Below are 12,080 nucleotides of genomic sequence, written 5' to 3'. Positions count from 1 at the left end.
GTTTATTAACTTTAACTTACAAAATATTTTTATTTAAAAATGTTCTGCTGACATGGCCTAGGCCTTTTTAAAATCTTTTGTCTTTTAAAGTAATCTTTTCTGGTTCAAAGTTTAAAACAGGCAGTGTGGTATCTCTACTAAAGTCCATACTCTGCATTTAGTCCATGTATGTACAGTATTTATTTCAACACTAATCATTGAGATGTATTTATTCTAAGGAAAGTTCAGCTGAGTCACCCCTTACCTGATTTCTCCAAAGTGGAGCCGAGGGTTCGTTTCCCGAAGGGCGGATACAAACCTCCCAAAAGTCGTAGTGCTGTTCATGGCAAAACATTACACCCTGATCTTCCTGTAGTGTTGAAATCCCCTGCTGAGATTGTGAGAGAGGTCCTGTTAAGCAGCACTGATGTGTCCCCAGGAAGTCCCTCCTCCAGTAGGAGCCACAAGCTTCCAAAGAGCACATTGCCAGAGGAGTTCCGCTGCCCCCAACAGGCCAGTACACTGGTGCAGCAACTACAGGTATTCACAGTGGAGCCAATCAAGACACACTGAAATATTTATTGTGAAGACACTGGTTGTTCGGAATGGAATACTAGTGAACTGCATACTGTGTGATATATGCTGTTTACACTGTAGCGGTTCTGACGTAAACAGTTTTGCGTTTTAATCCAGTTTTATGTCAAAACGTCTTATCTTTTGGTAGTCTGAGTAAAGAAGGTAAAATCAGTTTTATTTAACATCGGCAGAGTTTGGACCATCATGCTACCATACTACTCTTACTGTTTATGCCATATATAGATGCATACCAACTATTACTTTGTTTTAGAAATAATCAGTATTATACTTCCTGCATACGACAGTATGTAAATGGTCAGTTGAATACCATTCTTTGCATACCCATAGACTCTGAGGTCATGCCAGTTTATCCAAGTGGCAAAAATGAAAGATGAATCAATCGCTGTTATTTTTCTTTGTCTGACCAATTTTTTTCCTCACACTCACTCTTATAGGAGGACTATAACAGGCTGTTAACCAAGTATGCAGAAGCTGAAAATACTATTGACAGACTTCGCCTGGAAGCTAAGGTAGGGTTTTGCACATCATGTTTGTGTGTTTTGTGTACGATTAAACATTCCTGTACCCTATCACCAGGCTTTTCTCAACTCTTCGTCTGCTCTGATGTCAATAGGATCTATTTATAGGCTCCTCAGGCTGAGTCAACACAAAATAAATACACAATCTCTTTTGTGATGCCCATAATCACAGCCCTCGCTTTAGCAGCAACACAGTGTTTATACACAGGCTCATTTTCAGTCTCTGATTGTAATGCTTTACCTCAAATGAAAGGCCCGCAAAGGGACTTTACAGCAGTGGGCACAAACAGTTTCGGAAAGAGAGACTAACAAACTGAGGCAATGAACTGTGTACATACAAACACATAATTTGCACAAATCAGTATCACTCAGTCAAGTGTCACTTGGCTAACCTGAAATGGATCTGGGCTGGAGCCTTATGCTATGTGTAGGTCTTCCTAACAGGATTAAAACAGGATGTGATGTCATATCTGCTTTAACCATTACATGAGATGATAGCTAATAAAAAAAGCAGCTCATCACTTGTTGCTTGCTAGTTAAAAATGATTGCATCAATACATAACAGCCTTTCTCTGATTATAGACAAGATCATTTTTGCATCACCATTTGCATTCGCTCTAATGCTCATTAGGTTCATCTTCCCCCTCATGCCCTGGCCATCTGTCTTGCCTTTTAGCTTGAGAAAGAAAAGGTTCATTCACTTTAATCCCTTATTGATTAGTTTGTGGCTTTCTTGTGTTTATATGGAAACTTTAGACGTAGACTGATGCAACTATGTTTTATTGAGATCTGATAATCTGTTTACTGGTCTTGATCCTGTATTAATATAGATAGTGTTGTAATAAAGACAAAATGGTTAATATTTGATTCATCAGATTCAGGGGTCATGCAGAGGTCACAGTATGATTTAGTGTCTTAATCATATTTAGAGGGGTAACAGTCATTTAGATTCTGTTTGACTGAAGGCAGCAGGCAAAGGCTAACGTGGTCTATTGATGTGCTGTGTTTTCAGTGTATTTCTGTGAGGTGATATTAGATGTCGGCAAACCCAATGTCTTATCAGTGAGGTCAGCTGTCCCATCTCTTAGCTATGGAAAACATGCATTAAGGTTTGAGTTTCAATCTTTATTGTCCTCAAGTTGCAACTTATGTAGACAGCAGGACACGCACAAATAAACTCATGTTATTGAACCTTTAACCTTAAAAAAAGAAAATAAGAAATATCACAGTGGACAATAAAAGTGATTACTGCCAGAATAAAAGAGTATTTGTATCTGTTGGTCTTAAAGGAATATTCTGGGTGCATTTGTGGCATAATGTTGATTTACAAAACATTTATTTTGACTCGTACCTCCTTAAAACCTTTTTTTCGAGGTTACATAGATGCCCTTACAATGGAAGTGAATAGGGCCAATTTTTTGAGGATTTGAAGGCTGAAATGTGAAGCTTATAATTTTATAAAAGCACTAAAACCAATTCGTCTGTTAAAATCTGAGCTGGAAATTTTCTAAATTGTAATTTTACAGTCATTTTTGTTGATGGTACATCATCATGACAATGGAGTTGTAAAATTGTCTATAACAGAGGTTTTCAATTAGTGAGGTGCGCCTACATTTATAAACACAATTTTATAAATATGTATTTTCAAACAGTACATTTTTGGTTCTGAATTCTTACACTGTAAATATCCTGTTTTAAAAAATACAAGTTTTCAATATGAAGAAGAAATTCAGAACACCAAATTTTATATTTTTACGGAGTGCACTCAGTAAAAAAAATTATTCTAAGCCCATCGGTTAATTATGATCTGATGGATGAACTCGTGCCTCAAGTATCACGTGAGCATAAACTATTGTAAATAGTGTGATTTAGGAAGCAATTCATGGAGTGAACTTTACCTTGTGAAAGTGTGTGACTGTATTTATCTCCTCAAGTCTTGCCATAGAATGTGTATGTCTTTATGCAGTTTTCAGTGTGGAAATAAATGACTTTCAATAAAAACAGACTGTTGTGTCTCTGCTTTCTGATTTCATTAGTCATTTAGCATTGGAGAAAAACACAGGAAAAATGATTGGTGACAGAATCACTGTGGATTGCAATCAGCGTTTGTGATTTGTGATGAAAACTTTCAGATTAGCTTGACGTCTTGTCATTCCATCAAGTCTGATGTGTTTTTTAAGCGATTAACTCAGCATTGGAGTTCAGACAGTGAAGTGATTAACGACCTCCCACTGGCAGATGCTAATGCGCGCTTCATCTCCGTTCGCCTGTCTGACGATTATGTAAATGAAGCTCACATCTGAAAATCACTGGAAAAATCGGCTAGTGTGGCACTGGCTTTACACTGAGGATGTTTGTACATTTGTCCACTAAGTTTTGGTTGCTTACCTGTGGTCAAAGGATAACAAGGATCAGAAAGGTCTAGCTGGGCCTTCCTAGTCACTCTAGTCACATACACTTGTTATATTAGTAAAACCAGTACCAACTACACATTTTAACAATATTACCCAGTTTACTCCTATTTCGTGAATTAAGGGTACCATACCAGCAAATCAACAGACTCAATGAAACAATAATTAAATATTTTAATGAAAGAGACATCCATATTAAATGGTCTGTTTTATGAGCCCAGTTTGGTGAACGAGTCTCCTCCATCCTCTTTTGTGCTTCAGCCACTAGGCTGCAGTAAATCTCAGGGATCAAGTCGAGGGTGGAATTCTTTGATAGTTCCAGCATCTACTTCCCACTAGATGCTGGCAATAATCAGAACTGTAAATCTGTATGTTATGTCCAAAAGGTTGTAAATGCCATTTACTTGTAAAATCCTTATTGTCTTGTGTGTGTTTGTTTCACTTCAGGTGGACCTCTACTCTGATCCTCCCAAAGTCAGTACAGCTATAATGTCTGGTGTCATTCAGGAGGGGTCAAAAGTCATGACGCTCAGCTTTCCACAAGCACAGAGGGCAGAGTTTGATAAAGGCTCTACTCAACTGACACAGCATAACTCCGGTACACCCCAATGAAAATCCAACTCTGAAACTGAATGCTTGTAAAATGTATAATTGAATGTAAATGTCACAATTCTTGTATACATGTTCAAAGTATAACAGAGGTACATCTGTGTGTAGTAGCATTGGATGTTGCACTTCTCTTTTACCCATTAATATTTACTTTGAAGATTGTACAGTAAAATTTGCAAAGCCTTGTATCGATTTTAAACCAAACTTTGTCTAATAACTTGAGAGCAAAATGTACTTTGCTATCTGATAACTTTTGTTGACTCACCCCAAAATTAAGTTTCTTTCATTGTAGAAATATCCAGAACACCTTCTTCTCGCCCCTCGTCTGTGGACTCTGTCTCTTCCAAGAGGCCTGGATCTATTACTGCAGACCATCTCATTGAGACTCTGACCAGACAGACTCACAGATTTCAGATACAGGTATATCATTTCAGAAAACCTGTTTGGATCTTTTATGGTGTCTGTAACAATGAAGTATGCCAAACCCAATTTTTGATGAACAGAGGTGCTTTGAATCCCAAATCACTTTATTTCTGCTTGTACAGGTTGATGGTTTTGGAGAGCTTCTGAAGACTGGCAAGCTAAAGCCATGTGAACAAATAAAGGTATTTGTTTTCTATTTGGCACGGAAATAAATGAATCTCTAAAGACTTGATGCGTCAGATTAAATCAACATGAAATGGGATTCACAATCCAGTTTGCTTCTGTAAAGTGACATTTCAGAGTTAAACAGGATATTCAATGAGAAACATATGTAGAGCGGGACTTGTTTTTACCCATAAGGAATTGATGATCACTTTTACGGGATTCTGAATTCTTTGTAGGGTCTCTCCACGCTGGCTGAGGGACAGGAGTCTCTGGAGAGGACTTACCTGGATGCACGAGCCCAGTATCAGATGCTGAAGAAATGCCAAGACGGGCCTGTGAGCTTTGACCCAGACAGGTGATCTCTCATTTTCATTTCTCTAATTTTTCAAACTACACTTTTTGGTCAGATGTGTTTGCTGAAATTACTGTTTGTTGAATGATTCATGTGTGTAAAATAGGGAACTAGAGGGTCAGATCTTCAGATCGGGGATGCAATTGGAAGAGCTGAAGGAGTGGATGGAGCAATTTGTACAGAACCGATCCACCTCAGAACCTCCTTTAACTCCGCCCCCACACACAGACGTGCTGTCTGTGTGTATGCAGGAGGCTGAACTATTAATTGAGGTAGCTCAAACATTACATCTAAGCCTCACTAACCTGAGGTGATCTGATCACAAGTGGTCAGCTGAGATGCATCAGTACATTGTTTTAGTGCTGTCCACTTATGATTAGATCAAATGGTAGTATTAGTTGTAAACAGGGCCCAAGAGTCCTGGTGTAACAATCATGTACTAGGTGGATAGTGGTAGATGATATAAGGGCTTAGTGTGTGTCTCTCTCGCTCTCTCTCTCGCGCTCTCTCTCTCAGAGCCCACTGTCAGTTGTTCATCATCAGGCTTGTGTGGAAGTGAGTTCAGTGAGTGGAGAGAGTAATAGAGAGGATGAAGAAGAGATGGTAAAATCTCATCTTCCTCTCGGTCTCCATGACAAACACCAGTGTGTGGAGAAAGACTTCAGGAATCTCGTGGAAAGGTGAGTGACCTTTGACCTGCATACATCTTTCACCAAAAATTACACATGCATGATCAAGTGTTTTGAGTCTCACACACTATCTCTTGCTGTCTTCTTACCCAGTTGCCAGAGTTTTAAAGAGCTCCCCTGCCTGCTGGACAAAAACGTCACTTTAACAAGCCATGACTCTCTGGATTATGGAGATTCTCCTCCTCCCAGGAATGAGATTGCAGATTATAGAAAACGACACAGGTGACAATGACAGAGTGATGAGCAAAACTGCTCTGCTGTATGTCCTGAGCTCCAATATTGTAATATTACATTAACTTTAAAAAGGTTTAGCATAGTGCTGTCTGTCGATTCAAATTTGATTTGTGATTAATTGTATCATTTGTCCATAGTTAATCTGGATTAATTGCAGATTTTTAAGTGGTGAAATTTGACGATAGTTACTTAATTTCATGTGTATGTGCATTTATTTCCTTTTTAGGAAAGAAAGCAAAACAATATGCATCACATTTTAGTCCCCATTAATCATATAAAGTATAAAGATAGGAATGCACTAAAATAGCACCAATTCAATTAACAATGTTTCCCAAAATCTAAGTAGGAATTGAATAATTGACTAATTAAAATAACTATAGGTTGAATGTTCATTTCAATGGGTATTCAATCTCTTAAAGTCTCATCCTCCACGATATTAATCAGTCGGCTAGTTTAGAAGCTTCATGGATACTTTGGTATAGTGTCCATACAGTTTTGGTAAATGCATCACACTTACAGTGTCCTAGCCAGTAAATGTCAAAGGATACTTTGGTTGTCCGCGTTGCTGATCGCTCCACACACAGTACGCGTGACACATTTAAAAATCAGCACAGTCTGCATGGACTGTCCGCATGCAGCACGGATTTACTCGACATATTTATTTATAAACATATCTTTATTACGAGGATTAACCCCTTGAGATGAAGCATCTCGTTTTCGAGGGGGTCCTCCAATACATCAAAGCAAAAAAAAAAAAAGAACCAAAACAGCAGAGCAAATATCACGGTCAAAAACAGCACAACAAAACACAACAATACACACACACCAGCTCACAATGCTCAACCCCACCCCACCCAACACGATCCCCATAAATAACATGACAGAAAAACAACCACATGACTAGCATTGCACAAGGTCAAGAACTAATAATAACACAAAAAAAATAAAAATAATAATAAATAAATTAATAAAAATGAAGACATAAAAATTAGAAATAATAAACGCATGACCAATGAAGCCCATGGTCAAACAAACAAAACTAGAAACTAAGACAAATATTCCGAAGATATTCCCCGAGAGCCCTTGAAACGCTGCAAGTGAAGTTAAAGAACGGATAAAAGAGGAAGATTGTTCCAATCATATGGAGCCTTAAAACAAAATGCATATTTCCCTACTTGTCTTTTAACTCTAGGAACAACAAAAAAAATCAGATCATTGTATCGCAGGCTGTATAACGAATTATAAAGCACCAAGTGTTGCTTGAGATAAACTGGATAATTCAAGTAAAAACTTTTAAAAATAAACTGTAACCAGTGAGACTGTCTCCTGGCAGAAGGGGCCAACCAGGACAACTGTCTGTATAACACACAGTGGTGTGTCCTGAAGGGACAACGGAGAACAAAACGGCAAAGACTGGAGAGTCCTCGTCTGTCGGTGCATGCACCTACCATTGACTGTACTAAAAAGAGTATCACAAAGCTGTCATGGTATGCATGCATCGAACGCGTTCGTATTCGATTGCTGTCAAAAGAGTAGACTTTTGAAAGGCAAAACACATTAGTGGGCATGATCCTGTTCGGAATGCAAAAAAACAAAGTATACCTGGTCCTTTAGTCCTAACAAGTAATATTTCTGTCCTCACTGAGAGCAAAAATGCTAGGTAAAGCAACAAAATTCAATCATCTCAGCCAATCAGAACATATTTTAATATTAAGCTATGAGGAATAAGACTTTGGAACAATGAGATTTCACTGTGGGTACCCTGTATGACACAATTGGCAATAGAAAACAAGCAGGCAAAAAATATCTTGCCATGTCACATTTGTGGCTGGTTAGGACAAATAAACAAGATTAACATAGAAAATAATATTTATCGCTCATAGCACTCTAGATTAATTGTAATAAAATTGTGTGTGTGTGTGTGTGTGTGTGTGTGTGTGTGTGTGTGTGTGTGTGTGTGTAAATCAGCTATAAGTAGTTGTCAGGATTGAAGTTCAATCAATAGCGTATCCATTATAAACATGTGTCAACACCTGGCTGTTTGCCCTCTCCCTCATTCACCTCTCCATGCTTTTTTTTTTTTTTTTTTAGGGAACCAGCAGCAGATTGTGTCCCTCCCTCTGGCCCATCTGTCAGGCCACAGGTGTGTAATTTTTTGGGAACTCGCCCAGAGGCTCTTTGCCGCCACTCACTGTTGCATCCGGACAGAGAGAGAAAAACGGCAGGGAACAGGAGGGCTCGGAGCAGCAGCCTGACCAGCCTGGCAGAGAGTGCAGAGCCTGGAAATAAGGGCTTGAAAGCAAAGGCCAAGATTGTTAGAGCACCCCCCCTGGTCAGTGACTGATCTTGGTCTGCTCCTTTTATAATGAGCAACCGTTCTGTCCTCTGATTAATGCTATTTGTCATATCTGAAATCTGAATCCTTAAAGAATGTTCAAGAATAATATTTTTCTCATGTATTTCTGACACTGTAGGATGGGGTCATGTCTCTAGAAACAGACAGTGGGTTCATGGGTTCTGAGAGCAGTCAGCTCACTTCTGCAGCTCATAGTTCTCCCCAGAAGAGGACAGTAGTGAGGTATAATCTTCACTGTAAAGTATATCTGCCTATTCACTGTTACACTTATCTAAGGACTAAATACGAATTCAGGAAACTGTAATGAATTAATGGTGATTTACTAAGGCAAGGATCACTCATACTTTGGGTTTGGGATAAGTACAAACCATAAACATCCTTAAAGGTGCAGTATGTAAAAATTTTTTGCCAGTGTGTGAACGGCTTGCACTTAAAAACATTAGCCCTTCCCGGACTTCTTAGGTTACCTATTAAAAGCCTGTAGACTGATTTTCATCCGAAGGGAGCGGATCTGTTTTGCCGGGAAAATCCAAAGGATGAGACGTTTATGTGCGCTTCCGAGAGCCTTGCCTCAGTGCAAATTGCAACACAAGGTAACATTATCTTAGAGATGGATTCCAGCAAACATCTGGCTCCCAGCACAACAACGACTCCTACACAAACTCCGAGTAAGCCAAAAAAACAAAACATTTATCTACTGAATCCTGTCTGGATACGCGGGAACATGATCGTGGTCGAGCGAAAACTAGAGTGAACATCGGCAGGGCATTTGATTTCTGGAGGGAACTTTGTTGGGTTTTGGGGTTCAAAACCTACCTTGAATTGGCATTCTTATGGCATTCTTATTGGACAGGTAAGCTTGCATAACTGCAAAGCATGTGAAATATAGTGCCATAAGGATCGATCTGAGTAATTCTAGCTTGATCTTGCCTGCTAACACTGACGTATTGCAAGCTGCCTTGCTTCGTAACTTTCAAATAATTTTAACCATCTTCTCTTCATACTAAATGTCAGGTATACAGGATAAATTTAAGCAAATACACTTGTTTCTTGATCGTAGTACTACATATGACATACAAAACATACAATAGGGCAGTGTCTGGTATAGTTCAGTAGTATGTAGCTGTGTGCTGTGTTAACTGATAAGTAGTTTTAGTTTAGTCTCAAAGTTTTCAGTAAAACAATCATAACTGTAATTTTAATTCTGCTAACTCATCTGTCAACATGATGCCTGTGATTCACGTTCAGTTTCTTTGTACGTTACGTCATTGTTTTGGCTGATGCTCGCTCACGTCTCAATGGAGTGCGTGCACGAGCGTGAGCAACGGGTAGCTGGCTGCAGATCACTTAATGGCCACAGGTGTCATTAATAACAAGGGTTTCTGAATCTTACATCCTGCACCTTTTAAATATCCAATTTTGGCAGTTTAAATTGTTCTAGGGAATTTAGTGTGTGTGTGTGTGTGTGTGTGTGTGTGTGTGTGTGTTGTCTTGTCTTGTCTTTATGCCATCAAATTCTCTGAATTATCTTGTCCAGTTCCATCAAGCTATCGGCTGCACACAAGAGCACAGTAAGGTCAGAGTCTACTCCACCCTCTGGGCAGTCTTTGTGGATTTCCCCCTCTTGCTTGCATCCCTCTCTGGATCCTCCAGTACAACCCCTCAGGGCATCTGGGGGACGCACAGATCCTGTCAGGAGGAGAGGAAGGGAGGAAAGGTGTTCGGTTTCCACAATTGCAACCTCTGTATCCCCCTTCATTGGCCTGATTGCACTCAACAGCCCTGTGCGAGCAGCCTGACCAGCCAATCAGAGCATAGCAGTGACCAGGGTGGGCATTACAAAAGAATAGTCTTGATACTAGGGCTGGGAAATATATTAAATATTCACAATGCATTTGTGCTGATTTTGCTGGTGATAGATAACTTTGTGTGCATCGCAACAAACTTAATGTGCTTTTTATTTGGCCTTTAACTTTCCCAAAATGTGTCTTACTAAAAATTTGTCTTGCAATTTGCGGGTATGAGAGTGTTTGGATAGAAATGTTTTGTATAGTTTAGAGGATAGATGGTAGACCAATAATGTCTCATTTAAACTTCAGTAGTAAAAAACAAATTTTAGAGTCCAAGCTGCCTCTTTAAGTGATGTTCCAAGAAGTGTTCACATGGGAATTTTGAATGTATTAAAATCTTTTCATAAAAATGTATTGTTTTATTGGTGCGTTTAAATTTAATTAATTGTAATCCTTTCTTGTGTCCATTTAGTGAAAAAATGCATGAAAAACATTCCCTGATTGGAAACCTGATGTTTATCTAGGTTTTTACTGTTTTTATATTTATATATATATATATAATATATATCTCAGTATAACATTAAATATTTAAAATCTTCTTGACAACTGTAAATGTTTGGGTTACAATTATATCAAACCTGGTGAAAAATCACCCTTTGAAGATTTCAGAGCAAATATTGATATAAAGTGAAAATCGTCAAAAGGCTGAAACAAGCCAAGATATATATACATCTATATTATATATAGATGTGTATATATATATATATATATATTAGCTATATCACCCAGCCCTACTTTACACTCTTTTGACACTATTTTCATACAGAAGGCATGTAAAAATAGATTTGAGAAGTCCCTTTGTATTCAGAAAGCTAAGACAATATAAATAATTCTTTGTTTAAAGGTGCACTCAGTCATTTTTTTTTTCCCCATTAAACATGTTTTACTCGTAAATAAAGTCATTGTAATTTTGAAACATGTATAAAATCATATAGACTCATGTAGTCATATCAGTAACCTTATAAATGCTGTTTTATTCTACATGGGGCAGGGGCGCCCACATGGGGGCTGCCATTTTCGAATCGCATGACCAGCTGAATACTATTCGTCTTAATCTCAATAGTGAATTCAACAATGGCATCTGTATCTGAAAAGTATTAATTTTGAATGATGCCGCCTCCACACCACAAGGTGTTACTGCAAGTTCAAGATGACACAAGCAAAATGTCACTGAGTGCACATTTAAGCAATGCTGATAATTTAACACTGAAGTAACACTAGTCCTGAATTCCTTTTCTCCTATGACTCTTTCTCTTTTCTCAGTCCATTCTTTATCTAGGGAGGAGAAAGCTCTGAATAATCACTACCCAAATCCAGCCAATCAGCAGCTCTGCTCTCACAGAATCCCTTCCCTCCATGTGCCCTATCGCCACGATGACCACCACAAAGCTCACAGCTTTGACCAACTAACAAATCAGCAGTGAGTTTCCTAATGGCTGACATAGTGAATGCAGCACAAACACGCTGAGATTTATGGTGGCAGTTTGTAGGGAATGCTGGGAAAACTCCAGTGTGGCAATAAGCACTTGTCTCTATGAAAAAAAAATTCACTTCACGGCACTCAGAGTTCAATCTCGATAATTAGATTTCTTTCTTTTTTTTTCTTTTTTTTTTTTCATTTTCTTTACTGTTTGATTCAGCAGAACTCCCTGAAATAGACTGAAAAGTGCCCTGGTATGTATCTTGGAGTGCCCTGCTCAGTTTAAGAGACCAGCATTAATCACTATTATCTATTAATAAAACCATAATCCTGTGTGTTTCTAATGGTTGAAATACTCACCTACCCACATCCAAACCCACCATTCTTTGCTGTGCTAGTTAATTTAAAAAAATATATATTTATTTTTTTTTTGTCTTGTTGTCCTCCCTGGAACAGAAATTCTTTGTGTTTTGATCT

General features: G+C 38.5%; 1 protein-coding gene across 1 annotated transcript in view; it reads left to right on the top strand.

Moving 5' to 3' along the window:
- Nucleotides 1-12,080, top strand: part of LOC127624596 (microtubule organization protein AKNA-like) — a 37,642-nt gene that overhangs the window by 19,789 nt on the left and 5,773 nt on the right. The window contains 14 exon segments of the mRNA XM_052099384.1: nt 219-519; nt 1,011-1,085; nt 3,953-4,103; nt 4,392-4,534; nt 4,660-4,719; nt 4,939-5,057; nt 5,161-5,326; nt 5,571-5,734; nt 5,837-5,965; nt 8,069-8,309; nt 8,452-8,555; nt 9,871-10,021; nt 10,024-10,162; nt 11,447-11,603. Coding sequence (XP_051955344.1) covers nt 219-519; nt 1,011-1,085; nt 3,953-4,103; nt 4,392-4,534; nt 4,660-4,719; nt 4,939-5,057; nt 5,161-5,326; nt 5,571-5,734; nt 5,837-5,965; nt 8,069-8,309; nt 8,452-8,555; nt 9,871-10,021; nt 10,024-10,162; nt 11,447-11,603 — 2,100 coding nt within the window.

This window comes from Xyrauchen texanus, chromosome 31, assembly GCF_025860055.1.
Source record: "Xyrauchen texanus isolate HMW12.3.18 chromosome 31, RBS_HiC_50CHRs, whole genome shotgun sequence".
NCBI lineage: Eukaryota > Metazoa > Chordata > Actinopteri > Cypriniformes > Catostomidae > Xyrauchen > Xyrauchen texanus.
The sequence above is the reverse complement of the archived record's forward strand: the minus strand, read 5'-3'. Positions and strand labels throughout refer to the sequence as shown.